We start from the raw sequence: 26,439 nt of genomic DNA on the forward strand, positions 1-26,439 counted from the left end.
CAGGAGTTGGAACTGCTCTTTTCCCATCTTTGCTAAATCAATACAATGCTGCTGCCTTGAGCGATAGCTCTATCTCATTGAAATTCATCCAATTTTGCAGAGCAACTCTCTTTTACTTCCCAAATGTTGTACCGACTGAAGAAGAAACTCATTAGCAACTTCTTCTCAAACACCCATGGGTGCCGACAAATCGCTCTTGTTCTCACCTCTCATCTCTCAGGGCTTCCTTTCGGGTGGGCAGGACACTCAGGAAAGACACTAAAAAGGCTACTGCAGTGTAACTGCCTGTCTTCCAGTGTCTAAGTCCAATATATTCAACCAGCACATCACTGGGCTCGGAACTCAGCTCTGGCTGCTGCCCCTGTGCTAGCCGTGGATCTGGGCTATGAAGCCACAGCGCCGCCTCTTGCTGGGCGTTTGTGGTCATGGTGCCACCTGTCTGGCAGGGCCGGGGGAGGACTGAAGTTCATGTCTGTGCTTGGCAGAGGCCTCTCTCCTACCTACTCCTATTCTGGTTTGTTTTCATCTTTAGTTCTTTTTTCTTTTTGCAGTCCTGCGATTGAGCCCGGGGCCTCACCAGTGTTAGGGAAGCACTCCAGCACTGAGCTTGCCCCACACCCCGCTCCTCTCAGTTCTAAACAATGATCCTGCTCCTGACTCCTCTGCAGCAGGGATGCACCAGAGGTTGGCGCTCTTGTGCCTTCTAGAAATAAAACTGCATGCTTCACATTGTATCTTTAGGTTGTGGGGCCTAACCAGGATCCCTTGGTGATAATAATCAGGACCACAATCCACTGGGGACCAGGTTTTTATCTTATGAGCAAGATAGATTCGGACAGTAACTGTGTCAGTAAAGGGCGCCAGCCGTTGGGTCCCCAGGATGCTTCAGGGCCTGAGCCTCTGTCTTACAGGGGGCCGAGACACACATGGTTTCTTAACGTTTCCTCTTGCACCACCATGGCCGGGGTGGTACTGTCAACTCTGGCACCGTCTCCCAGCTTTCCCACGTTTCCCTGCCTGAGAGGGCACAGCTCGAGGACACCGATCCCATGTCCACGAGTCAGTCCACGGGGAAAACTCGCTGAGGCTCCCCAGAAGGGGAAGCCAGGCACGAGGAACTCCTTGTGGTGCTGCCTGTGGGAGGGGCTCGCTCACCCTGGCTCCTGCTTAAAGGCGAGTCTGGGACAGCACATGCCACAGTGTCCTCCAGGACACGTGTTAGGTACACAATCTCCAAAGGAGAAGGCATTGGTGTTAGGTCCACTATGATTTTATCTTTGAAATGTAAAATTTACTGTGAAAAACTGTAGCAAGAGAAATTCCATTAATACCTACATAAATGCATGTGCTTTTTAAAAGAAGTTGATTTTAGTGGGTTTTAAATAATTTTGAAAATATTTTTCTGAAGCCTACTGAAGCCCACCATGGAAACTTTGAAAAGCTATAAAGGAGCCTTTCTCCTTGGTCAATGTATCGATTTACTAAAGAACAATGAATAATTCAGAGAAAAACTGACTAATGAATATTTTAGATTTGAAATATAAAATTTAACCTCAGCCCTGAAACGTACTCAAAGTATATAAAAATGGGTTTTAAAACTTGAAAACCTTGTATAACTCCAACAAAGAAGGTTCTTCTCAGTTTCCCAAAAAGACATTTTTGTAAAGTAAGTTTTCCCTATATTGCATGATCACTAACTCCAAAAGTGCACATAACTAAACTAACACCTGTGCTTTTACGGCAACCCAAGGGACGACTCTATAGGAGCAGCAGTGCAGAGGTCACAGGGCACACAGGTGCACACGCATGCACATATGCACACACACTTATTTCTGAACCCATCTCAGGACCAGCGTGTCCCTAGGCCCCTGGGGCCAGCCAGGTCCCAGTCCGTCCTGTGGCCTCACGCCTGCCCAGCCCCAGCGCCAGCCCGGGCTCACTCACCGCATGGTGTAGAGCAGCGTGCCATCGTCCTCCAGCCGCAGCAGCTTGTTGGGTGTGGTCATGTTGTGCGCGATAGACTTCTTCCCGTTGTGGAAGAAGGTGTCCGGGGTCCAGATCTTGCTGGCAAGCAGGTTGTTGAGGGGGAGGCGCTGCATGGGGCCCTTGAACCGCAGCCTCTCGTCCTTCCAGCTCTGCCGGAAGAACACGTCGATGGTGTATTCCTAACGCACAGGGAGGCAACACCTGAGTCGGAGGGCCCGTGGCCACGCCGAATGGCCTTTTGGAGTGATTCCCGTGGGCCACCCAGCACCTACCATCTCTGTGTCTGACACCGGGCCGAAGCTGGTGACGTAGATGTCCGTCCGCACCTGCGTGATCCGCTCTGAAACACACGCACTGGTTACCACGTGCCTGCGACATGCTTAGGCCACCAGCCAGCTGGGGCACTGGGATGGGCCTGATAAGTTTGGAGGACTTGATCCCGAACCCAGTGGAACCAAGCTGCTCCACCTATAACCTACATAAAGCACGGTCAGTTAAGGAAAGAGACGAGGCTCCCTCTAGGCTTGAGTCAGTGCTGGCCATGGGAAGAACAGCCAAGCTTCAGGTTTTCTTTTGCACTGTGAGTGGAACTTAGACCTGGTGCTTGCCAGGCAGGTGCTCATGCCGCTGAGCTATACCCCCGGCCAAGCTTCAGCTTCCCTCTCTGCCAGCCTACCGTGCTCAGCTGTGCCCTCCCACAAACAGGCCTGGAAGAGGTGGACAGCTCAGGATGAGAGAGGCCCATGTGGGAGGGTCTATAACAGAACTGCAGTCACGGGGCTGGGATGTGGCTTGGTGACTGCATGGTTACCTAGCACGCATATGGTGCTGGGTCCAATTCCCAACACACCAAAAAGCAAAACCAAAACCTGGTGATTCTGTGTGTCCTCTGGGAAAGAACCCTTAAAAACATGTCCTCAGTGTGTGTGCTTTAGGAGTGGTGGAGAAGAAAGAGCCTCTTCTCCGTTATGTCATTTTAAGCTGTTAGAAATTGCTATTATGGGAGACTGCTATTTGAATTCAAATTACTAGAAATATATAAAAGGTAAAAGTGGCCAATACTTCAGGTGAGGGAAATTTTGTTGGACATCATTGAAGTCTCGGAACTCTTTGTGTTCTTGTGTAGAGACCATCTCCAGAATATAGGGACAGCTACACTGAGTGACCCTGAGCCACCTGCTGGTGGTGTCCTGGGCACAGCACTCAGCCAGTCTCATGTCCTGGAGCCTCCCGTGGGGCCACTGTCTAACCTGCCCCGGGCATGTCTGTACACCTGAAGCCATGTGTCTGCTGTGGTGGGCTCTGGGAGCCCTGCGATGCGGGTGCCCAGCAGGCTGTCTGCTGTATCACAGGGCTGTGAGGCAGCTCCCTGCGTGACAGGAGTGTGTGAGAGCGAGGCAGACCCCCACACCAGGACCCTTCTGTGTGCACATCTGCAAACAGGAATAGTGGGAGGGGGGAGTGAGGCGTGCTGAGGAGCCTAGGGGAACTGTTCTGGCTGAAAGACACAGAATGGCAATTTGTGCTGTAAAAGAACCACTGTGTTAAAAATGCAAACATAAGAAAATCACTTGACCTGTATTTGCGAGGCAGGTCAAACGCTCCATACCTACACTGCACCCTGGAGCTCACGGAGCTTGCAGCACCAAGGTAAGCCACACCTGCCTGCTGTGCTCTGCAAGCACCAGCTCCATCAGTTTATTTTCCCACTTTTTTTTTTTTTTTTTGTTTTTATTGGTACCAGGGATCGAACTCATGACCGCACACTTGCACGGAAGGCAGGCACTTATGCTGCTGAGCTAAATCCCCAGCCCCTATCATTTATTTTTTATCAACTTCCACAAGGACAGTGGGCTTTGCTGCCCTTTCTCCATCACCCTTTTTACTCACTGTGAGCAAGCCCTGAAAATATTCCACTGAAAATTCTAGAAGTCATTAGTTCAAAGCTGTCTTACAGTACAGGAAGTCCCTGGCTTAGGAACATGTGAGTGGCAATATTTCACAGGTGGGAGCAGACCTCGCATTGGGAATGTTGGCAGATGTGCATCTGTGCTTCTGTGCCTGCCAGACACTGTCACAGTTGTGCTGCTGGTGCTTACTGCGCTTATAACAATTGCTTATTTACAGCATTTGTGTGTGTTTGGCCTCTTGGTGCTTTACTTTATATACTTGTGTCAAAGATTTATCAGACTCACTTTGCTGGTCTTAGGAATGAATCAGATTTAGGAATATTCTCCTGGAATGGAACTCGTGTTAAGCCAGAGATTTACCCTGTGGTGTTAGAATTTTTCTACTTTACTGTTAATTATTGTTAGTCGCTTGCTGTGCCTGGTTTATAAAGTAGGGTTTATCATCGTTGGGCATGTAGAAGACAAAATAGCAAAGGTAGATTTGTGCATGACACCTGCACAGCCCCTGCAGCTAAAGGCTGACTACTGTACTCAGTGCATCTGTGGCCATAGCGGAAAGTTAACCATGACTGTTACAGGTACAAAGGACTGTGGCATCAAACCATGCCCATCTAAGAAATGATCTGCGTGAATACAACAATATAAGATTAATTCCATATTACCCCCTAACATTGCGTACTATCAGCTCTAATCTGCCTAAGAGCTGGTTCCTCTGTAAATGAGCCAGAACCGATGTCAAGATTATTTGGGTGTTGCATTATTTGGGATACTTTAGGGAGACCACTTCCCCCAAGCTCACTGCCATGGGAAAATGGTGAAGGATGCAGGGCTCGTGCCAGGCACGGAGCGGCAGCAGCTCCTCGTCCTGGCGGCACAGCCCTTCCAGGGAGGTCTGAGTCACGGCATCCGAGAGCCCTGGCTCCCGCTGTCTGGGCTGGGGAGACACTCACCACCCAGCCCGGGCCGCAGCCTGTTGTCGTAGCCATCCAGCAGCCCGTCCAGGATCCTGGTGAATATGGTGATGTTGTCATTGGTCTCGTCTTTTCCAGAACTGGTTGGCATCTGTGACAAGCTTTGTGGAAGGGAAACAAAAGAAGAGTTAAACCTGCTTTGCTTCCTCGAAATTCTTCCTAGGACATGAAACTGGGAATCACACAGAGACTCGTCTTAGGGGGAGGGCAAGGGACCCCTAGACTGCCAGGTCACCCTGTGCCTCCACCAGCCTTAGAGCTTGAACAGTCTCAGCTCTGCTCCAGGCCAAATGTTCACCAACCCACCTCAAATCTCCCACTCAAAATCTGTCCACCCCCTGATTCTGAGAACTGTTTAGTTTTTTATATTTTGCAAAGCCATCAGGATTTTATTAGCTTGATATTTCAAAAGGTTTTTTTAAAAATTAAAATAAACATATATTGTTTGGGTAAAGTAATCCACTCTACCTCAGCATTCTAAGTCACTAGAAAGTCTTGATTTCGACAGTATTATAATCTATGACAAGGTAACTATTTATTATGAATGTTTTATTGTTTTTGAAACGAGGTAGCCACAGCACATGAACTAGCAGAGTCTAACCCACTCCCAGGAGACTTTAGGAAAGCCCAATCTGCACGTCACAAGGGACCCACCTGTAGTGGGGCTGCAGTGTGAAGAGAAATAGGGAAAGTCTTTGCCTAAGTTAAAAGTAAGGCCATGTGCTCCAACCCTTTGTACCCTTAGCTGGAATGGAAGCCTTTTTTTAGGAAGAGATGATTATAACTTATCAGAGTGTCATGTCTTCGGGCATCCTTCTCTGACAGCTGATGACCACGTTCTGTGTGACCAACATGTCACAGTCACCGTATAAGCACTTGGAAGAGCAGACTGACTGAAAGTTTAGGAAAGAAACCAGAAGAATATCCCGAGCGTATTCAATAGAGTGAAGTTATGCAGGCTGCAAAAGCTTACTAAAGATGGAGTAGCTGGAAAGCAGACTTGTCTGCTAGATGCACTCAAAGAAAATGACCAATTCCAAGACCTGAGAGTGGGGTGGGGCAGCAGGCACACCCTGTTCCTCACCTTAACATCTGCACTGAGCAGATGAGAACACAGAAAGCTGTTGAAGGGAGATTTACCAGCCCAGAAGGCAGGGACACAGCTGAAGAGCACAAAACCAACCTCTGCTCCTTGCAGACACCCTCACTGGCAAACGTCTCTTGACCTATAAACTGGGCTTGGCTGCAGGGGCTCAAGGAAGACTTCCTGCACGGAAAGCCAACTGTGGCTTCCAAGAAAGCCAGCTCTTTGGCGCTCGGAGAGAACAAGTGATTCTTGGTGCCTTCTTGAACTGCCTGGTTGTGAAGTCCAGATCTGCTTAAGCACTTTCTCTTCAGGGGTGAAATCAGAGCCGAGAGCTGCTCTCCATCCATCCGCTGTGGGATGCTGAGGTCAGAATTGATGTGTCCCTACTCCACCCAGTTCTTGAAAATTGGTCATTTTTATTGATTGCATCTAAACACATCAATTCTTTACTGGCCTAAAGCGACTGTCTTTTGGGCGAGAGGGGATAAATTTCTTTTGATCTAATTTCACATTGCCATTAAAACCCATAAAGTGGAAACTCTAACAAGCCGAAATTCAGTCCTGGGTTCAGGGTCCACAGACATACGATTTTATTTAAAATCCTTTTTTTGTTTTACCCTTCAGAAAGAAAAAGAACTAAACCTCACACAACCTTGGTACCATCGAGGGCCACATACGAGAGAACATTAAATCTGTGCTTGCTCAGTTGTGTATCGATGGATAAACCAAGTCTGGCCTTGTGGAGCTTTTCTCATGGTGTTCACAATGGCCAAGAGTTTCATTACCCAATTTAAGGTCATGTCCGGATGCCTAATTTTTGGAAGGTCTTTGCTGCCTCTTTAACTTAGAAATGGAGATGAAAGAACACACACTAGTAGAAAAATCAGAGTAGTCCTTTACGTATGGCTTCAGTTTTTGGTGTTTCAGTTATCTAGAGCAACTGTTCTACAAAAAGATTACATGGAAAATTCTAGAAATAAATGATTTAAATGGTTTAAGTTTTGTGTTATTAAGTGTTATGAAATCTGACACAGACCTGTCCACAGGATATGAGCCGCCCCTTGTCCAGTGTTTCCGTACTTTATATACTACCTGTCCGTGAGTCCCTCTGTTGCTTTCTAAATTATTAGACAGGTGGGCATGGATCACAGTGCTGTCTTCAAGGAACTTTATTTACAGAATATTCTATCCCAAAGTTCAAGAGAAGTGACATCTTATTATAGTATTATATTATTATAGTATATGGCTATAATTTTTCTGTTTTATTACTGTGGTTGTTAGTCTTAAGCCCTGCAGGTAGAGATGACAGATGGGGAAACAAGTGTCTGTATTTACAGTTGTTTTCATAGACTGTGCATCCCTGCCTGAGCTCCACTTCCTGGCAGATCAGCAGGGCCCATGGGTTCTCGTAGAGCACAAATCTTGCTGTGAACTGTACATGTGAAAGATGTGGGTTGTGCACTCCTTATGAGGATCCAAGGCCTGGACATCTGAGGTGGAGCGGAGGCAGTGATGTTAGCACTAGGGAGCAGTGGCAGATACAGCTTAACCTTGATGGAGAGGTTTGACTGCCTTAGTCATAAAAATCAATGGCTTGCAGAATTTTACCAGTAACAAGTGAGAAGCTACATCTGATGACAGGTTTTCAGTCAGCATTCAACACTTACTTTAGTCTCCACATTTCCTACCATCATTGTATTTCCCACTTCAGTTTGGGCCTCTTTCCCACACTGTCGCAGTCACTGTTTGGCAGCCCACCAGCTAACCCGAGCCAAAATGAGTAAAGAGCAAATGTCACTGGAAAGCTTTGAAAAGGGGGAAAGACCCAATCATGAAAAGCAGAAAACTCTAATACTAGCAACAAAAAGAAAGCTGCATTTAAAAGAATACACCAAGTGTCCTATGCACATCAGTTTGCTGTAACAGGGGATTCACATCCTCTAAGCTGTCCGAGTGTACCAAGTGACCATCAGCTATTCAGTGCAGCCACAAAACCTTCAGATTGCTTTGCCGTGTGTAGACCAAAAGCCCTGCACTAAAAACCAAGCCTTTGGATTTTGTCAGAGGAAAAGCAAATGAATGTGAAGAACAGAAGTAGTTACAAAAGGCCAACACTTCATCAACTGTGCCTGCAGTGATAGCATCCTTCTTAGTGGCTAACTGGATTGTTAAAGCTAAGAAGCCCTTTGTCATTGGAAAAGCGTTGGTCCTACCTGCTGCCAAGGATATTTGTCATGAACTTTTAGGAGATGCTGATGTTCAAAAGATGGCACATGTTCCCCTCTGGCTATCACCAAAAGTGTCTAAAAGAGCAGGAGATACTGTGGCACACTTGTTAGAGAGGACTAAGGAGAAACTACGGTATGCAACCTAGGTTGAGTTTACCAGCATCAGCAAAAAGGCAAGAGGCTTCTTTCTGTGTGACGTATTTTTCAGGCAGACAGGCATTGGGACACGTTCTATGCCCTTCTGTTGTCAACACACACCAGAGCTACAGAACTATTCAAGTCTTTGAATGATTATATATCAGGAAAATGGAACTGGTCATTCTGTGCTGATGTTTCTGGATAGAGTGGCTGTGGTGAAGGGGCATCTTTCTGGATTCACTGCTCAGGTTAATGAGGTTACATCTGAATGTGAGTCTATGCACTGTGTCACACAAAGAGAAATTCTGCCTAGCCATGAAATGCCACCTAAACTTAACAATGTTTTGCAGGACATAAGTTAAATTACAAGTCATATTAAATATCTGTTCTTAACTCCTCCTGTGTGTGTGCAGCACTGTGGGAGATGGATGCAGAGCAACGCACATCACTTATACACAGAGGTGAGGTGGGTTTCTAAAGGTGGATCATGGCAGAGACTCCACAGATACCTTTACGAACACTCTCACTACTGCCAGCACGTTTCAGTAACACAGAATGGGTCACCAACCTTGCTTATGTGACACATTCAACATGTTCAGCGAGCTCAATCTGTCATCTCAGGGGAGAATAACAGCTGTGTTCAAGTTGGTAGCTAAAGTGGCCGCATTTAGTGCCAAACTGGAATTATGGGGTGATGAATGAATACCAGGATTTTAGCCAATTTCAAGTATTAGCAGATTTTTGAAACACTGCTTTCTCCCAGCTGGTTCATGATCACCTATACCAGCTTTCTAAAAATCTGAGCACTACTTTCCAAACACAAAAGACCTCTGAACTGAGAAGGAATGGATCTGTGACCAATCCATTTTTACCAAACACTGTACAAAAAGAGGATTGACTGCTTAAGTTTGAGAATGGCACTAGTCTTCAAAGTTTGTTTGCGATAACCTCCTGTACCATCTATTCTGGGATAAAATCAAGGTGGAATACAGAGATTGCCACAAATGCACTGAAGAGCCTGCTTCCATTTACAGCTTCCTGTCTTTGTAAAGCAATGTTTTGTGCAGTGACAGCAACCAGAAACATGATTATGAAGTAGACTAAACAAACACTTCTAGTGTCACTGGCTCTCATCACCCTCAGATGGGACTACTTGGTTTCAGGAAAATAACCTCAAGGTTTCTACTGATTCTGCTTTACAGTGAGGTGTAGTTCATTACATATCCAAATGTAATACTAACAGCAATAAAGTATACAATGAATGTAATGCATTGCCTCCTTGGTGCATGAAAAATTGTCTTCCAAAAAGCTATTCCTAATGCTCAAAAAGTTTGGAACCTCTACCTGAGTGTATCTAATTTATAAATTAAACTTTGTCATGGGAATTATGTATCGGGAAAGACACTGAATTCAAGGGACTTGATATTATTCATCATTTTAGGAATCTCCTGGAGATCTAGAATATATCCCTTGTGGTTAGTACAGCACTACCATATCTTAATGTTTCAAGGAACATTTTCTAAGCTATTCCATTATCTGTTGTGAAAATGTTCTTACATTACATTTGATCTGCACATTCTTGGTATTAGAAGACCCAGGCTTACTGACCCTATGGACCACGGTTAAATGGTGTCTCTGTACCCCGCTTTTTACTGTTTCTGAGAGTGAAGACAAAGGCTCCCTGCTCCGCTAGCTCCCAGCGTCACAGTCCCACTTGGTTCTGAATCCCCCTTCACAAACACGCCAATCCTCTCTGATGGCAATGGGCTGGGCAACGCTGAAGCATCTCAAAGCTCAGCTTCCACTTAGTGTTGACTTTTAAAGAGACTAAACACATCTGCAACTATTTGCACATAAACACACTGTTTATGGAGAAATTTCCACATCGACCCTGTCCTGCCATTGGAGCCTTTTTTGTTTTTCTGTGGGCCCCTGTATGATAGAGGCCATGGCTGGGGTTCTACAGTGTTTTCTTTATCGTGCTGACTGTAGTTAGGCACTAAGAAGGAAGGAACAGATTCCACAACAATGCGCAAAATTTTTTTTTTTCTACAAAGCGCTCCACATCCATGGATCAACTTCCAAAATAATACATCTGCAGTGTGGCTATGAAATACATCCCCATTACAGGCACCAGGAAGAAGACTCTTGCTTTATCACAGAACACAGTGCTATGTTTCTTTAGCCCCCGGTAGAGCCTCCCTTCAGAGGACCCCACAAATGTCAGGGGACCTTGCAGTGCCTGTCACAGGGCACCACCCTTCAGGTTTGTCTCTGAGGTAAAGCCTGTCTGTCTCATCACAAGCACTTGCAAAGCATGTGACACACTGGACCACCCTGACTGAGAAAATATGAGCGCTCCTGGAGGAACTAAAAAGGCCTTCTCCTCCTGGAACACACACTCACTACCACCCAGCTCCTCTAAACCCTACAGAGGACTGCCAGGAGCTCTGCCTGCCTTCAGCTCCCTGCTTCAAAGACGAACTCAAGGCTCGGCTCTCTGGGAGTGGAATTTTGTGAGCTGAGACTCGATCAGGCATTACTGACAACAGCCTTTGTATTGATCACTTTCTCAAAGCTGGAACAAAACATCCAACACCCACAATTCAAAGGAGGAGAGGTCTATTTGAGCTCGCAGTTTTTGGAGGCTTCAGTCTGCAGCCTGCTGAACAACACGACAGAAGGGGACAGTGAGGAAAGCTGCGTATGCTGGCGCAGCCAGGAAACAGAGTGAGGGAGGCCCTATGGCAGCTATGAATTTCTAGATCCCAATGATATCATCACCTTCCAAAACCCCACCTTTGAACACGTAAATCTTTTGTGAGGCATTCGAGCTCTAAACTGAACTTTCCCTTCCTGAGTCCCAAAAGACATGCCTATCCCTCTACAAAAAGCATTTAGTTCACCTTTAGGAGTTGCCAAAGTCTTAACACTTTCAACATTACTGAAAAGTCTAAGTCCAAAGTCTCCTCTGTGACTCAAAGCAAACTCTTACATGTGTGTCCCTGAAAAATTAGCAATTGTAAATACTGTTGATCTACAATGGAACAGGATCAACATTCCTAAAGGGAGAAATAGAGAGCTATAAAGGAATAGAAATAGGATAGAAACAAATGGAACCAAAGCAGGACTGAAACCCTCCAGGGCAAACATTAAATCCTGTAGGTCCATGTCCAGCACTTGGCCTCTTCCTGATTTCTGAACTTGGTTTTCATTGATCTGGGTGGTGGGAGGGGAAGGAAGTCCAGTTTTAAACCCCACCCATGCTCTCTATTAACCTTCCAGTGCCACTGTCTTGGAAAGTACAAGCTCAGGGTTGAGCTGGAAAAGAAAAGTCAGCCCAGAGAGCCACTCTCCAGCGTGCCTCCCAGGGCCCCTCTCCGCCATTTGCAAAATGGCCCTAGCGTTAGGCTCAGAGCTTATACTGGGAACTCCCAGTCTAGTCCCAAGGTGAGAACAAGGAGGATGAGGCAGCAAAGATGTCCCCACTAAGACATGACTGCCTTCTGCCAGTGTCAGTTGTGTTTCCAGAAAATTTCAATACAACATGGTAGGCGCATGAATCCAGTGTCACTGTGCAAAACACTATCTAACCCCAAAAGGGAGAAAACTTGAGCTTTTCCTGGGTTCAGAGGAAAAAAGCACTAACCAGAGTTTTCCAACATGAAGACTGGGTGTCAGGTCAAAGAAAGGGGTGCTGAAGGCTGTTGTGAACAGAGGCCTGACCCAGGAAACTGTGTTGTTTGTGGACGATGCAGGAGACTGGTGAAAAGGACAACACAGGGCAGGGGAGGTCAGCCATTTGCCCCACACGTGACAGCCCTGGATTTGAGCTCAGCATCACAACATGTGCTGGTGCAGAGAGGCAAAGATCAAGCCATAAGAGGTTCTGCATGTTGTGTTATGATTTTAGACTATCCCTGAAGCTAACGGGGACCCTCAAACCCTTTCCTGAGACCCTCAGATCACTAGTGAATGGTAGGTTTGGGAGAGGCCAAGGTGGAGTAACAGGAATCAGTTACTCAGGTTGCAATAGATGGTGTAGGATGCGGGGTGGGTGGATGGCACTGGCTGAGTCTCCTTCTGGCCCTCTGCTTCTCTCTCCCTAAAATGTGGTATCAGTGTGTTACCCAGTTTGGCCTCGAACTCCTAGACCCCAGTGATCTTGCCACCTCTATCTCCCAGGTGTGTGCCACATGCGGAGGGATGAAAAGGAAGGAGAGAATTCAGTATACTGTAAGAGGAAATTCAGAGGAAACTAACTCCAAAATCAGTCAGTTACCCACACAGGACGAGCCCTGTTGTAGACTTAATTCATTACCACTGGCCCTCTGGATCTGCAGATTCTCCGTCTTCAGATTCAACCAACCACTGACAGAAAAGATTCCACAAAGCAAGGGCATCTCTACTAAAACGATTCAGGCTGTTTTTCCTCATCACTACTCTCCAGACCAACACAGTATAGTGACTATTTCCATAGAGTCACATGAGCAATCTAGAGATGGCACAAAGTGTGTAGGAGGACAAGCCCAAGTTTCAAGCAAGCACTGTACTGTTTTATAAAAGTGACTTCAGCATTGTGGCCTGATAAGGAGAGGGACTCCTAGAACCAATGTTCCTTGGATGACAAGGCCCAAATGCACTCTGAGAGAGGAGTTCCAAGGAGTTGTAAGATCTAAAGGTATCATTCTTCTTGAGCAACTTATCGAGCACCAACTATCTATTGGTGTAGATTCTACACTGGTCATCTATTTACCCACGAAGGTTCTGATCTGTAATAAGTGTTGTAGTAGATTGTAGATTCCATCTTTAAGCCTGTTTGACTCTACTAAGTAGTGGCACGATATCACTTATTATGGTATTTGAATGGTACAAGTTATCTCATTTCTGGGGAAGGAAAATCTTCTAGATACAGTTTCCCCACACTTGGCACTCACTAGTGAAGACAGGGCATGATGAATTTATTTGTGATATAATCTCTGCTGACATCAACAACCATTCTTGGTTTACCTAAAATGGAATCAATAAAGGCAACTGCAGACAGTGTCAATGTGAAATTACTTTAGGGAGGCAACAGGATTGGTTCCATCCTCCTGCTCTGTGTTTTGAAAGTGCATTCTTTCCTGGCTATTGGATTCCTTCTGAGAAATGTATCTTGATTTTATTTGTTTGTTACTTAAGGTCATTACAGAGGTCTCTCTAACTGGCACCACTGTAAAAAACAAATAAAATAAATGGCACCATTTTGTAATTTTTTCCTCAAGTGCTTCTGTAAGCCATGTTTAAATGAACAACAGCACATAAAAAAAAAACATGATGGTCATTACCTGGACAACGAATATCGATCCCAACTTTCCAAATGAGGACCCACTTAGATGGAGACATGAATTTGAAACATGTTATATATGGCTAAAGTCCTGGACAGGAAGTGTTCAGGCAGAGCTCTCAGACTCCTCCCATTCTCTTGGGCCCCATATTGAGGTTCCCCATTTCCTGCTCTCCAGTTGGCCAGATCAAGCTCAAGTCTATTTCGGATTGCGGCTTTCATGCAGGTTCCCCACGTCGACATTGGTACCTGACCTAGAACTTGTAGACCACAGGATAGAACCCCAGTCCTCTGGTCCTGTGGCCATATTCCCCCATCTTGCCTGCCCAGGTTCACAGGCTCAGTCCCTTCCCTCTCCCCAGCCACAGTGGGTGGCCCTCCCCATACGTGATGGCGCAGTGCCTGCACTGTCCTGATCTTCTTCCGATGGTGTCCCTAATTTCTCTGTCACAGCGTTAACAGATGCATCTGCTGTAACAGCTCCAGTCTTCACAATTCTTGAATTCTCCCCATATTCTCCTCCAGTTATGCTGTTCTCTTTGCTCCTCTGCCCGTCAAAACCCATTGGAAGAATTACCTATGTTAGAAATCTCTGCTGCCTCGCCTCCATCCTCTCCCTTCTGCTCCTGCCCAGCTCCTAATCCCTCCATCTGAAACAAATCTCTTTTGTGGAGGCCCCAATGAACTCCACACTGCCAGATCCAAAGGTCAGTCCTGCAGCCTCCTCTGAATGGATCTGTGAGGCGACTGTTCCCCACTTGGCCTCAGGGCTCTGCTGCTTGTTCCCTCAGCCGCCTCTCTGTCTGTCTGTCTCTCCTCTCTGTCTTTGTCTCTGTCTCTGTCTCTCTGTCTCTGTCTCTGTCTCTCTGTCTCTGTCTCTCTGTCTCTCTCTCTCTGTCTCTCTCTCTCTGTCTCTCTCTCTCTCTCTCTCTCTCTCTCTCTCTCATCTTGCTCCCCTCTCGTCTTCCTGACCCAGAGCACAGTTCAGGGACCTCTTTTCCTTTCTATCTGCACTCACCTGGGGGCTTTCAGGATTTCCCACCCACCATGGAAGAATCTCAAGTCCAGGCATCCAGCCCAGTCTCTTTCTGACCTCCAGGCCTCTGCGGTCCCTCGGACACAGACCTGGCTGGCTGCCCCCTTCACATAGCTGACACCTCAAAGGACTCACCATGCTCATAATGCACTCATGATCTTCTCTTCCTAAATCTCTTTTTCCTACTGTTTTCTCTAGCTTCATGATAGATAATCAAACCCCCCAGGTTTTAAGGTGAAGTACTCGGTGGAATCTGGGGGTCATTCTTGGTTTATCTTTTTTGCTCATGTCCATATCCACCCATCAACAATTTCTGCTGGAGACTGCTTCACTGCACTGCTGCTCCCATTGCCCTCTCTACCTTCCCCAGATTCCATTCAATTCTACTCACTCCGCATGCAACACGAGCACTAAAAGATAAGCCGCATCACTGCTGCAGCAAAATGGAACCCCCTCCCTAAAAAAACTGAATCCCGTTACTCCTACTACACTCAGAACCACTCTGTGAGCCTGGCCTCACGAAGTGATGCAGTCCTGAGGAGGCTCAGCTACTCAGGAGGCTGAGTCAAATGACTGCTTGACTTTGGAAGTTCAAGAACAGCCTGGGCAAAAGGGCAAGACGCAGTGTCAAAAACAACGAGATACCACTCAGTAGGCCTCTTCTGCTTTCAAGACAAGAGTCAGCTGAGACTACCAAGAATGGCTTCGAGGTCCTTCACCATCCAAGCCACTGCACTCTTTTCTCTGTGTTTATGCTACCCATCCATCTCCCCTCGACTGTCATCCCTGACTCCCTCCCTGACAGCCCCATAACCCCTCACACAGCACTGCACACCCCCTGGCACTTCTCCTGCCTGGCGAGTCTTCTCTGTGAACGCTGATGCTCCACATCCTCACTTCCCTCGGGTTCCTGCAACAGCATCTCCCGCCAGCCCATTCACTGTCTCCTACCCTGGATTATACTTCATAGCAATCGGCACAACTCAGTACTTAGGTGTTTGCTACTGTCTCTTGCACACAAGGATGTATCTTCTCGAAGGCAGGCTCCATCCATTCTGCCTGGTGGAGCCTCAGCACTTAGGACAGCACATGACAAAGACTCCAAACATGCTGCAGTGCCAGGAGGACAATATCCCCCTGATGTCCATGCAAAGGACACTTGGCAGATGTGGTTCAAATTATGGACACTGCTAGGCTCTAGTACACATCAAGGGGTCTCTTGGTCATAACTCTCAGAAAGATGACTGATACGTTCTCAGCACACACAGGAGCACACCGTCACTACCCCACATATACTCCTGAGCCTCTTTAAGCACTAGCATGGTCGAGTAATGGATGCCCACACTAGCCCTGTGCCCTAGGACCCACCATTATCCCATTCTGAGATCGAGAAATGGAGCAGCAGCTATGTTCAGTAGCTTCTACATCACACACAGAGCACATAGCAACAGAGTCGAGGCTGGCTCACCTCTGTCAAAGTAACACTCACACCACCCAAGAATCCCCCAGCAGTCTTGAAACAGGAACCAACTGTGTGTGGGGTGATGGCCACAGTTCTGTTCCCACTGCAAATTAACTGGTCCTGTGCTGCAAGAACTTTTAGATTCCATCTTCTGATTTTAAAGTAAATAACTAAATGCATGTAGAATGGAGATTTCATTGAACGTCTAAGCCTGCTTCATAACAGGTCTTACTTGGCCAAGGCTATGAATCCTTCCCTCTGGTTCATATTTCATAAACCACATCTTGGTTTTATTCAGACTATTTCCATGGTAGTGTTATCTAGATTAATGTATTATTTTGTTTCCAAAACATAGATTTCTCCCATGCTTCCAATTGTAGAGGTCCACAAATATTAAGGCATTCTGGAGAATGCTTTGCTGTAGAAACATTAGCCCTGTTTGGCACCCCTGAAGTGGATTCCTGATTCTACTACTTTCTGATGGCTGAAGTTGGACAGGCTTTTTAATTAGAGGTTTAATTTTAATTAGTGGTTTTTAAATGCACAAAATGAAAGAACTTTGTGAAAGTTGAAAACTACATTTAAAAATGCATTCTGAAAGTTACAGGGATGCACCACGTGCCTGCTGCTAATTCGTGTTGCCATGAGTTTTAGGATGAGATACCTTTTTGCTTTAGTGCTACTCTTTTCCTCTGAAACTCAACACCAATTAAAACAGGCATCTGACGCTGCTGAATCTTTGTAAAAGCTGGAAGCTCACATTCTTCTCCCCCTTGAAGTGAGGCAGTGACTCATCTCAGAGCTGGTTGCCAGTCGATGCTCCCAAGAGCTGTGCTCAACTGCCACCCCTCTGAGCAACGCTCATGTCCACTGGCGTGATGGACACACTGAAAGTTTCCCTCCTGAAGCACACAGCGGAAGTACTTTACAGCCTTTAAAAAAGGTGGTCACCTACATGCTGTTCCGCGATCTGTGACTGTCGCTAAAGCCTGGATCTAGATAAGCCATCGCTCCTGTCCTTGCTAACTGCTTCAGTGCAGCTTCGGAGTGTTTTCATAATTGCCATAATGACTCTATGTCCTGGGCCTCCTGACCCTGCAGCTAAGAGTAGGAAGAATTTGTCCTGTGGGGACACAAGAGAGAACCTCCCATTTAAGGCACGGTGAGTGCCTGCGTGATTCAGACACAATGTACTCTCTGCTCCAGTTAAGAGAAGGCAACTGTCCTTGAGTTCATGTATGAAAAGGGCTCCCTAAAGACACCTGAGCCCCAGCTGGCACACTCTGTAAACACAGAATAACCTTCCCTGTGCACATTCGCAAGCGACTTCCACGAGAACATGCTTCTCCTAACTGCCAGTGACAAAATGCTGTTTTCCAAAGCCTATTCGAATTATGGCCCTCATGTAATCCAAGCCCAACACACATTTTTCTCAACATAAATCTCTAGTACATTGAAATGAATGGAATCAGACTTTAACTTCTGCTAGACTTGATATATCCTGAAATGAGTACTGATCCATCAAGCCTGGTAATGTGTGACTTTCTGAATGACAAATTAATCCCATTTAAACTTCTAATTATATATTTGGATATTACATTGATTCCAATATTATTCCTGAGCTAGCTTTGCTCCACAGGTACTTTGGTTTACTGGTTTCATTAAAATAATAATGACTTAAATCATCTTACATCTCCAAGTGGACCATTCCACGAGGCTGGCTGTCAAAATAACCCTGTGTTCTGCGGGATGCTTGACTCATGCTCCGTTCCGTAATTCAAGTTCAATAGTAAAATTTTAAAGGTATCAATAGTACCTTTAGTTACTGATCAAATTTAGAACAAGACTGGGAGAAAGAAAAGACAATCCTTACAATATTTTAAAGCAATTTATGCTGCATCTCACACATTTTGAAATACTCATTACTATTTTGCATTGAAGAACTTTTTGCCTTTTAATTTTGTTTAATTACTCATTGGCCATTCAAAACATGTTGTTCTATTTCCACATTTTTATAATTTCTCTTATTATTGATTTCTGGTTTTATTCCATTGTGGCCTCAGAATGTAACAGTATGATTTGAGATTTAAAAAAAATTTTAAAGCAATTGCACCTTGTCACAAACGCATTTCCTGGCTGCCAAACACACACCGTCCACCAACACTGCACTTCAACTTAAACACGTCCCAGAGCTGACCCACGGCCACTTTCTTCTTTTCCTACCTCACTTCTAGTAAGCGGCATCCCCCTGCAGTTACTCAGCTCTCCATTCCCCCTGCAGTGGGCTCTCTGGTCTCTGGTACCACAGGTGCTACTCCAGTAATACCCTCATGTTCAAGTTAGGGCCTCTGTCACTCTCCTTTAAGAGAAAAAAATTAGGACTTACTGAATCCCTTTATCCTCTCTAATCTCAAGAGTAGAAAAAAATTCTCTCTACCCTGAAGCAGGAAACACCTTTCAAAATCACACCGTCAGGAGCTGGCACCTGGCTGGGGCGGGGACGCGCACAGCCCTCCTTTTCTGCTCTTCCTAGTTGGGGGGCTTTCTCTTCTCGTCCCGTCCCCTGTCTGGACTTTGCTAATTGGTATCTGGGGCCCCTGAGCTGGCATCAGCCCCAGCCCATTCTCACCCTTTCTCTTCCCCTCTTCCTCCTCTGCCTTTTGTATCCCATTCTCAGAAATAAAGATCTTTCATCCATTTAAAAACAATCTCATCATACCCTTCCCAAATGTTGGTTCATCTACTGAAAACCGATTTTACTTGAATAAGGGAGGGTAAGAAATAACCAGGCAGTGTGACAGGGTTGAGTCTGCTGAGTAATGAATCCGAGCAGCTGTTCAACTTGTCAACCTCTCAAGTTAGCTATTCACCCAATCCCACTTGCCCCAGCTGGAAAACGTGGCTGATAGTGCCCAGCTCATAGGTTTGTGTTCTAATTAACCTAAAACACGTAGTATAAAATTAGGTACCCTGAGTTGTGGTAACTAATGTTATGACACTTGCTTTAGGCTTTGACAAAATTATTCTAATGTATGTTTAGGCAATGTTCAAATGGGAAGAGCCTCACACAGGAAGAGAAAGAGAGGAGACTTGATATCGTTCATGAGTCTTTTGTGGCTGTGAAGAAGCAGGCTCAGCTGGGCAGTGTGTGCAGCTTGGCTTCTCACGTTACTAAAACTGCTTTATCAGAAGCAGCTGGAATGCAGGATCAAGAGTTTCAAAGCACTCAAAGCTTCTGACGTGAAATTCCACTTATAGCAGAATCTTTTTACAGAAATAGCCTCACACACTTTAACTCTCTGAAGGCCACGCATGTTCACAACCAGAAAACTTGTAGCATACAATCACAAACGTCACAAATGCCTCAAATTAGGAAAACAGCAAATAAAAATCCATTCACGTCTCTAATAAGACGTCTGTTTTGAAATCATACAGATGGGAGAGTTTGTGATGCTAAAGGTTCAATGACAGAGCGAGTAGATAGTACAAACATGCACAGAACAGGGAAAGGCAAACTGCAAGTCCTGGAGGATGGATACCTTTGTAGCATTAAATGCGTTTTTTTTGTCATACATTTTACTGAATACCACATAGTTTTTACAGTCAGTAGGTACTGCGTTATGTTGGGCTATAAAAACTAAAATTTCCATACCTAAATATTTACAGCTACAACATTAACTTTCTGGAAAGAGTGATGGGTCCCCTACCACTTGCTCAGTGTTTTCTTCCAGAGACTAACAATTTTCTCCACATGCTGAACAGGACTTCAGAAGGCTACAGGATTAAATAAGAAGTAAAGTGCAACAACTGTCCTTTGTGGTTACACCTCCCTCATCCGTCACTCTGATTTTAGACTTGTGTCTACCACAAAGTGTCACAGTTTCTTGCCTATTCCATGTAAATGCACAATAATGTATGCTCACTAAAGTATCATAAAGAGTTGCATGTCTGCACTCCTAGCACCTTCCTCACTGCTGGAGCATCACTAAACACACCCAGCGTATCAGTAAACAAACGTACTAGGCAACACATTAGTCTGCAACCCCACTACCCTGTGGGATGGCACTAACACACACAGCTTCCAATCAGAACACAGCGAACACCGTCACTTACAGGATTTAATGGCTGGAGAAAACGAGGAAAGGGAGACCTTCAGTTGATAAAGAAATGGCAGGCAAGCTGGGAACATCCAATCCAAGGAGTACTCAGGGGATGCCCCATGCATCTCACAGACTGGCTCATGACGGTGAGGGACAGGCATGGTCCTTACATCTGCTGGACACAGTGCCCCTAGGGGCTCACGCTTGTGCTCTCTGGCCACTCTGGGAAGTCCTACATCACACACACACATACGCACGCATGCGCGCGCCCACATACACACACACACACACACACACACACACACACACACACACACAGTCTCTCTTCCCTTGCTCAAATCTGGAAGTGTCAGAAGTGTCCCTATGACAGATCAAAAACATCAGCGCCTCCATGGGGAAGGGTTGCTTCTGCTTTCAAGATGGAAGGGCCTCGCCAGGCCATACCAGAACCACTGTCTGTTCTCCAGCCCTTGTGACTCACTGCCAAGCAGGTGGCACCGCACCACCCGACACCTGTCTTTACAGAACGAAGAATCTGGCAACTTGGGTCCTGGAATTGAATTCTTTCACTATATTCCCTTAGTTTCGAATTTCAATCTTTTGATTTTCCAGAACAAGTGGGAGAGAAGGGAAGCAGAAGAGTGTCAGCCTCTGAAGAACTGTACACAGAATGCTGTTTATCCCCGGTTTGTTCAGGGGAGGGGAGCGGTTAGGCCCCGCACATGGATACTAAAGGCCAAAATGGAAGGAGTTAATGGAAACAGCAACACCAGCACCCCAGGGGTGTCCGCAGACCCTTGGGTGTGTGTAGCTGATCCCTGCATCTGTGCTTAGCTGGACAGTTCCATTCCCTTGGCTGCCCAGTCCTCTTCAGTGGCATGTGCATAACATGAACCTGACTTTAAAAGCAAATTCACCACCCAGGGGAACCGAGGAGGGCTCTCAGAATGCTGCACACCACCCTGTCAACCAACAGCGGGTACCCTTTGTGCCAGCAAACTCCCAAAGTTTGTTTTAACCCACACAGGAGAAACGCAGCTGGCTCTGAAGTGCCTCCCGGATATGTTTCTGAAAACACAATCTGCCTCTTCTCTCCAGCTCATACCAGAGACCCCACACCAGAAGCAGCCTTCGTCAGGAAAAAAGTGAGGGTCACAAGCAAGACAACATCACTCATTTACAACCAACACGAGGGCACGGTCTGCAGAGTGCCAGCAGGGGCTCTCCGAATTGATGGTTTGCTCCCTCAAGTTTCGCAAAGGCACCAGGAACCCTAAATTGTAAAATAAAAGCACAGAGGCAAACTTACCCAAAGTGACTGGATAAGTTCATGGAAATACAAAAGAGGAGGAGATGTTTGATCATGATAAAGCTAGAGAACATTCCATTGTCCATTCCCAGTAAGAATGAGAGTCGAGGCAGATGAATGTGGCAGAATCACTGTTCCTCTGTCCAACTTAATCTGGAAGCTGGAAAGCACACAAGGGGGGACAGTCTATGAACCTGAACGTTTTTGTGTCGCTACACCGGAATGAAGTCACACTGCTACTAGGAGACAGTTAACAAAGACAAGGCAGCTGGTTACCGCTGCCTGGCAGGGACACATACCATACCCGGTGTTTTCTACCACCTCCTGGGGCTGTAAGATGGGGTGTAACTAAAGTTACCCTCCAGCTCGATTTTACATTTACTCAGAGTGCAGAATCATTCGGATTTTTTCCCCCAGGTCTCAGACAGTATTTCACTTTTTAGTACATTATTAAATGACCCATTAGACCAATTATTAAAATAAATGCCCGACCTTATCTGAGCAGCTGTATTTTGTGTGTGTCAAATCCACAAGTGGAATCAATTTACCTTTCTGAAGTATGTGCCCCTCGTTCACTGCCAACACGCTATCTCTTGTGCTGCAAGGTGTTGCGAGAAAGCAGGTGGAAAGAGAGAGAAAAAGGCACGTTTGAGAAACACGTCTTACACAGGATCGCGCGCACAGAACAGCTGCCTTGGCTGAGCACACTCTCCGCGTCCTGCCTCCAGGACCCAGCGACTGAACCACGGCTTTTGGGAAGCTCCTGGTTCTGGGCTGGGCCCTAATGAAAGCATCTGAAATTCAGGCAGACACCATCCTGGTCTCTAAGCTTAGAGCAGACACATATTCCTCAACGTGCGCATAACTCAGAGAGGTGCTCCGGATACACAACCACCGGGAGTTCGCAAGCCAACGTTTTTCAGGGGACACCCCCCAAAACTCCAGACGGGGGACACACACAACAGGTACTCCCCCCTCCCAAGCCGGGGACCTCCGCAACTCCGGAGCAGGGCAGCGCGCCTGCCATGCGGTGCTCGCCAGCGCTCCCCGGGCTCGTCCCCGGACCGGGGTGGCGAGCACGCGGCGCTGCCTGCAGGAGCCCTGCGCCTGCCGCCCCCCAGCCAAGCGGTGACCCGCAGGGCCGGCCACGAGCCCAGGGTCCCGGGACCGACCGCGCTGTGGCTCGGAGGCCAGGCCAGCGCCAGGCAGGTGGGGCGCGGTGGCACTGCGGAGCCGCAGCCGGCCCGCACCTGCCCTGCCCACGGCGCGCGGCCCGGGCCGCCGCCCTCCCGCGCCCCTCGCCACACCGTTCTCGCCGCGCCGAGCCGGTCCTGGACCGCCGGGTGGCACCTCCTCCGCGGCCGCCAGCGTGCGGTGCAGCGACACCTCCGAGTCCCTGGCCTCGAGCTGCCCGCGCGACACGCGCGCGACACCCCGGCGGGCCCGCGCCCACCCGCGAGCGCCGCCGGGACCCCGCGCGGGCACGGATCCTCTGGGGGGCGACCGCTCCCGCCCCGCGCGGCAGCGGCAGAGCTCCCAGCCGACTCCTACCGGTGCCGCGGGGTCCGCCGTGCCCTGCCCCGCAGGGCTGCGCTCCAGGTCTCCCGCCCTCCGCCGTGGCCGCTCCCGCAGTCGCCGGGGAAAGTTTGCGCTGCGGCTGCCGCTCGGTGGCGGTGCGCCCCGGGCCCGGGCGCCCGAGCAGCGTGGACCCGCGAGGTCCCCGCGCCGACCGCGGCCGAGCCGTCGGCGAGGCGCCTCCTCCTCCCCGCGCCCGCTCGCGTCACCGCCCCACGCCCGGGCGCGGACTCGCTGCGCCGGGTGGGGAGCTCCGGCCGCGCCCCGCAGCCCCGCGCCCCGCGCCCCGCCCCGCGGCCCCCGCCCCACGCCCCCCGCCCCGCCGCAGACCCCGCGGGCGCGCTGGCTCTCACCCAGGCGCACGTGGCCGGCCGCGCGGCGCAGCTCTGCAGCGCAGCTCCAGCAGGGGCCGCCAGATGCGCACCGAGCCGCCGCGGCCTGGCTGGGCGCGGGGGAGCGCGCAGGCCTGCGGCTCAGCCCACCCCGGTGCTGCAGCTGAAGTTTCTCCAGGGCCCCGGACGCATATTCGGTGCGCTTTGGGGTCACCACGCACCCACTCTGGGGCAGAGAGGGCAGGGTTGCGCCCGCAGGCAGCAGCCCGCGACAGAGACGCAGGCCTGGCAGCGTGGAGAGCACTGCGTTCCTAGGGCGGCCAGGTGCCCGCAGTACCGGTGCCCTCGCAGCACCCCGGGGTGCCCGAGGCTCTTACTCTTCTCAGGGAGAAGCTCACGTGGGGAAAGCCTTTCTGTTTGGCTCCCGAGTGGCCACTAATCCACTGTTTTGAGAGGAAAAGGCAGCGTAGAGCTGGAGCCTAGGAGGGAGCCCTTCCCCAGCTGCAGCACGCGGTGGGCTCTTCCGAAATTTGAGTGTTGGCCAGAAGGCGTGGTGTCAGTGGTGGCCCGGGGCCAGTGGGGTTTGCAGACCTGGAAGTAAGTTTGGGGTCCAGGGTGGGGGTCCCTCAGTGCGTCCCAGAGTCCTAACACTGCCTCCAGTTACCGGAATGCACAGAGGGTTTCATTTGTCACCACGTCTGTCTCCTCTGTCAGTGGTGTCCTTCCTGAGGGGGGGAGGGAGCGGCTAGGGACACCTGGGTATAAGCGAGGTCCCCTGCAAACTCTAGAGAAACGGATGCCAACGCACGCACAACATCCCTTCATGTCAGTGTTGTGCTGTGGCTCACCTGAGGGGTGCTCTGGCTGGTGGTGGCAACACCAGGGGAAACGTTCCGGAGAACTTGATCCTTATACCGTCGCCCCACACCTTTTGGGAGCCCACACTGCTTGTGGTGTCTTTGTAACAGCGAAGACGAGGGAAGCCAAATCGCCAACACCCCTCTAGCAAAGATACTTATTTTTCAGGTGTACAAAGCCCCCCCGTTTTCCAGTGATGTCTAACGCAGAGTATTCTGCATCTAAACTACCTACTGGTATTTTGGCACATTCCAGAGATTTTGAAATTTTCCCCCAGTAAGAAATTGTAATGTATTCTAGAAACAGGACATGCATCTGTGTAACTGTGCTAATATACAGGAACTGTTACCCCGGCTATACTTTTGGCTGTAGTATTAAATAATCCGGATTCTAGTGGTTCTTTGTGGACTGTTAATAAGATGTCGGTGTGCGAGGCCTCTGGCTCCAGATTGATACACTGACACACTTTATTATCTGCATTCCCAAAAGATGCATCAGGAAGATGGAGTCCTTCACAGTTTGGGGTTTTGCAAGTATCGAACCCATGTGGGGGCGCTAGTGGTGACTGGCCTGTGCCCTGGAAGGGAACAGTGGACCTTGCCCCTTCTCTCTATCTGTCTGCTTCTGGGTGGCGGTTAGGTGAGCAAATTACGCACTGCCATGTACTCATCACTGGCCCAGTGGCATCAAGACCAAGCCACTTCCCGAACTGCCTTTTTTATGAATTGTTTATGTCAGGTGTATTGTCACTGTGGTGCATAAGTAACGTAACAGTCAGAAGCATTACAGTAGAAAGAATGGATGATTTTGTGATGGGCTTCATCTGCTTTGCACCTATTGGATGTTGGAATCTCAGAAACACTAAATATAGCTGGCCTTTTTGGGCTAAACAGCACAGTATGAATTAAAAGATTCAAATAGTGAATTTAAAGCTTTACAGATTGTTGCACAAAATCATCTAGCACCGATTTTTGCGGGAAAAAAGGAATCACTTTCGCATTTGTGCGAGTTATGGATGTTAATTTTAATGGGAAAATACTGGTAAGTAAATATATCCTTTTGACAGATTACTTTTAAATTTTTATTTTTCAATTTTAACAGCCTCATGTTAACACTTTATCTTACAAATAAAAACGAAGCTTTTGTTTTTATTTTTATTAGTGCTTGTTTGCAGCACGCAATGGTTACATTTCTTGAGGAGCTGACACATGCATAGTACATAGAACGCCTGAATTCTTTGTATGCCTCCCTCTTTCCCCCCTTAACAAGTTGATTCTTTAAAACTGTGTTGAAGCATGAAGTGGTATCCCAGGGTCGCCTCATAATGTTTATGTAACCTATAATCCAGCCTCAAGGTGGACGTAGACGGACTGACCGAGGGGCGGAGAAACAGTGCAGCCCTGAACCTTCTGGAAGCGCGCATTGCTAAAACCACGCCGCTGCCGCTTCGGGCGTTCTTGCTTAGATGTGGAATTCCCTCTCTGTGCTGAGAAATCATGGTCTAGCCGCGGAATTCCCTTTTGCGCCATTAGCATTTTCACTTTTATTGAATGAAATTAAGCGACGTAGTTGTAATGCGGGGAAACAGTAGAGGGCGCCCCAGCTCCACAAAACCCCAGCGCCGGACCAGTCAAGACCGTTTCCTTTCCAGCTGGAAGGCTCAGGTGGCCGGGGAGGCTGGGAAGGGAGGGAGAGCGCGGACGCTCCGCAGTCCTCGCGTCAATGGGGCCCTGTGGTCTCTGCTCTGGAGCTCGGCTCGGCTCACCAAGCTCAGTACCCTCCGGCCTGCACTCGTCCTTGCAATGGCAGGACTTTCTTCTTGCTAAGGCTAAATAACACTCCAATGCACATGCTGTCTTCACCCCTTCAGACATCAACGGAAGGGTCGGTGGCTTTCACAGCTTGCATATGTGACCACGGGGATTTTATTTCCTTTAGATATATTTTCAGAAGTGGGAACAGGGCATGCAGCTCAGTAGTTCAGTGGTAGCGTGCACACCGTGAAAAGATACCAGTGTGTGTGTGTGCCTGCATGTGTATCTGTATCTGTGCATAGCTAGAGCTACGGCCATTCTTCCAAATGAGATCACGTGGTAGTTGCTGGCTGGAGGTTGGAATCAG

At 48.1% G+C, this 26,439-nt stretch overlaps 1 protein-coding gene across 4 annotated transcripts in view; it reads right to left on the reverse strand.

The window, feature by feature from the left end:
• Nucleotides 1–23,596, reverse strand: part of Gabra5 (gamma-aminobutyric acid type A receptor subunit alpha5) — a 63,949-nt gene extending 40,353 nt beyond the window's left edge. The window contains exons 1-6 of one of the 4 annotated variants that reach the window (XM_003462085.5): nucleotides 23,482–23,596; nucleotides 22,102–22,151; nucleotides 21,554–21,713; nucleotides 4,847–4,968; nucleotides 2,259–2,326; nucleotides 1,945–2,165 (exon numbers count right to left, since the gene is read on the reverse strand). In XM_003462085.5, coding sequence (XP_003462133.2) covers nucleotides 1,945–2,165; nucleotides 2,259–2,326; nucleotides 4,847–4,968; nucleotides 21,554–21,639 — 497 coding nt within the window. In that variant the 5' untranslated portion in view covers nucleotides 21,640–21,713; nucleotides 22,102–22,151; nucleotides 23,482–23,596. Of the gene's footprint in view, nucleotides 1–1,944; nucleotides 2,166–2,258; nucleotides 2,327–4,846; nucleotides 4,969–20,257; nucleotides 20,454–21,553; nucleotides 21,714–22,101; nucleotides 22,152–22,860; nucleotides 23,014–23,104; nucleotides 23,311–23,481 lie in introns of those variants that run through there. The other 3 variants (XM_063249830.1, XM_005000010.4, XM_063249831.1) reach the window with 3 other exon arrangements.
• Nucleotides 23,597–26,439: the final 2,843 nt, after the last annotated feature.

This window comes from Cavia porcellus, unplaced genomic scaffold (assembly GCF_034190915.1).
Source record: "Cavia porcellus strain 051 isolate PalLab524CR breed Dunkin Hartley unplaced genomic scaffold, mCavPor4.1 scaffold_6, whole genome shotgun sequence".
Classification (NCBI taxonomy): domain Eukaryota; kingdom Metazoa; phylum Chordata; class Mammalia; order Rodentia; family Caviidae; genus Cavia; species Cavia porcellus.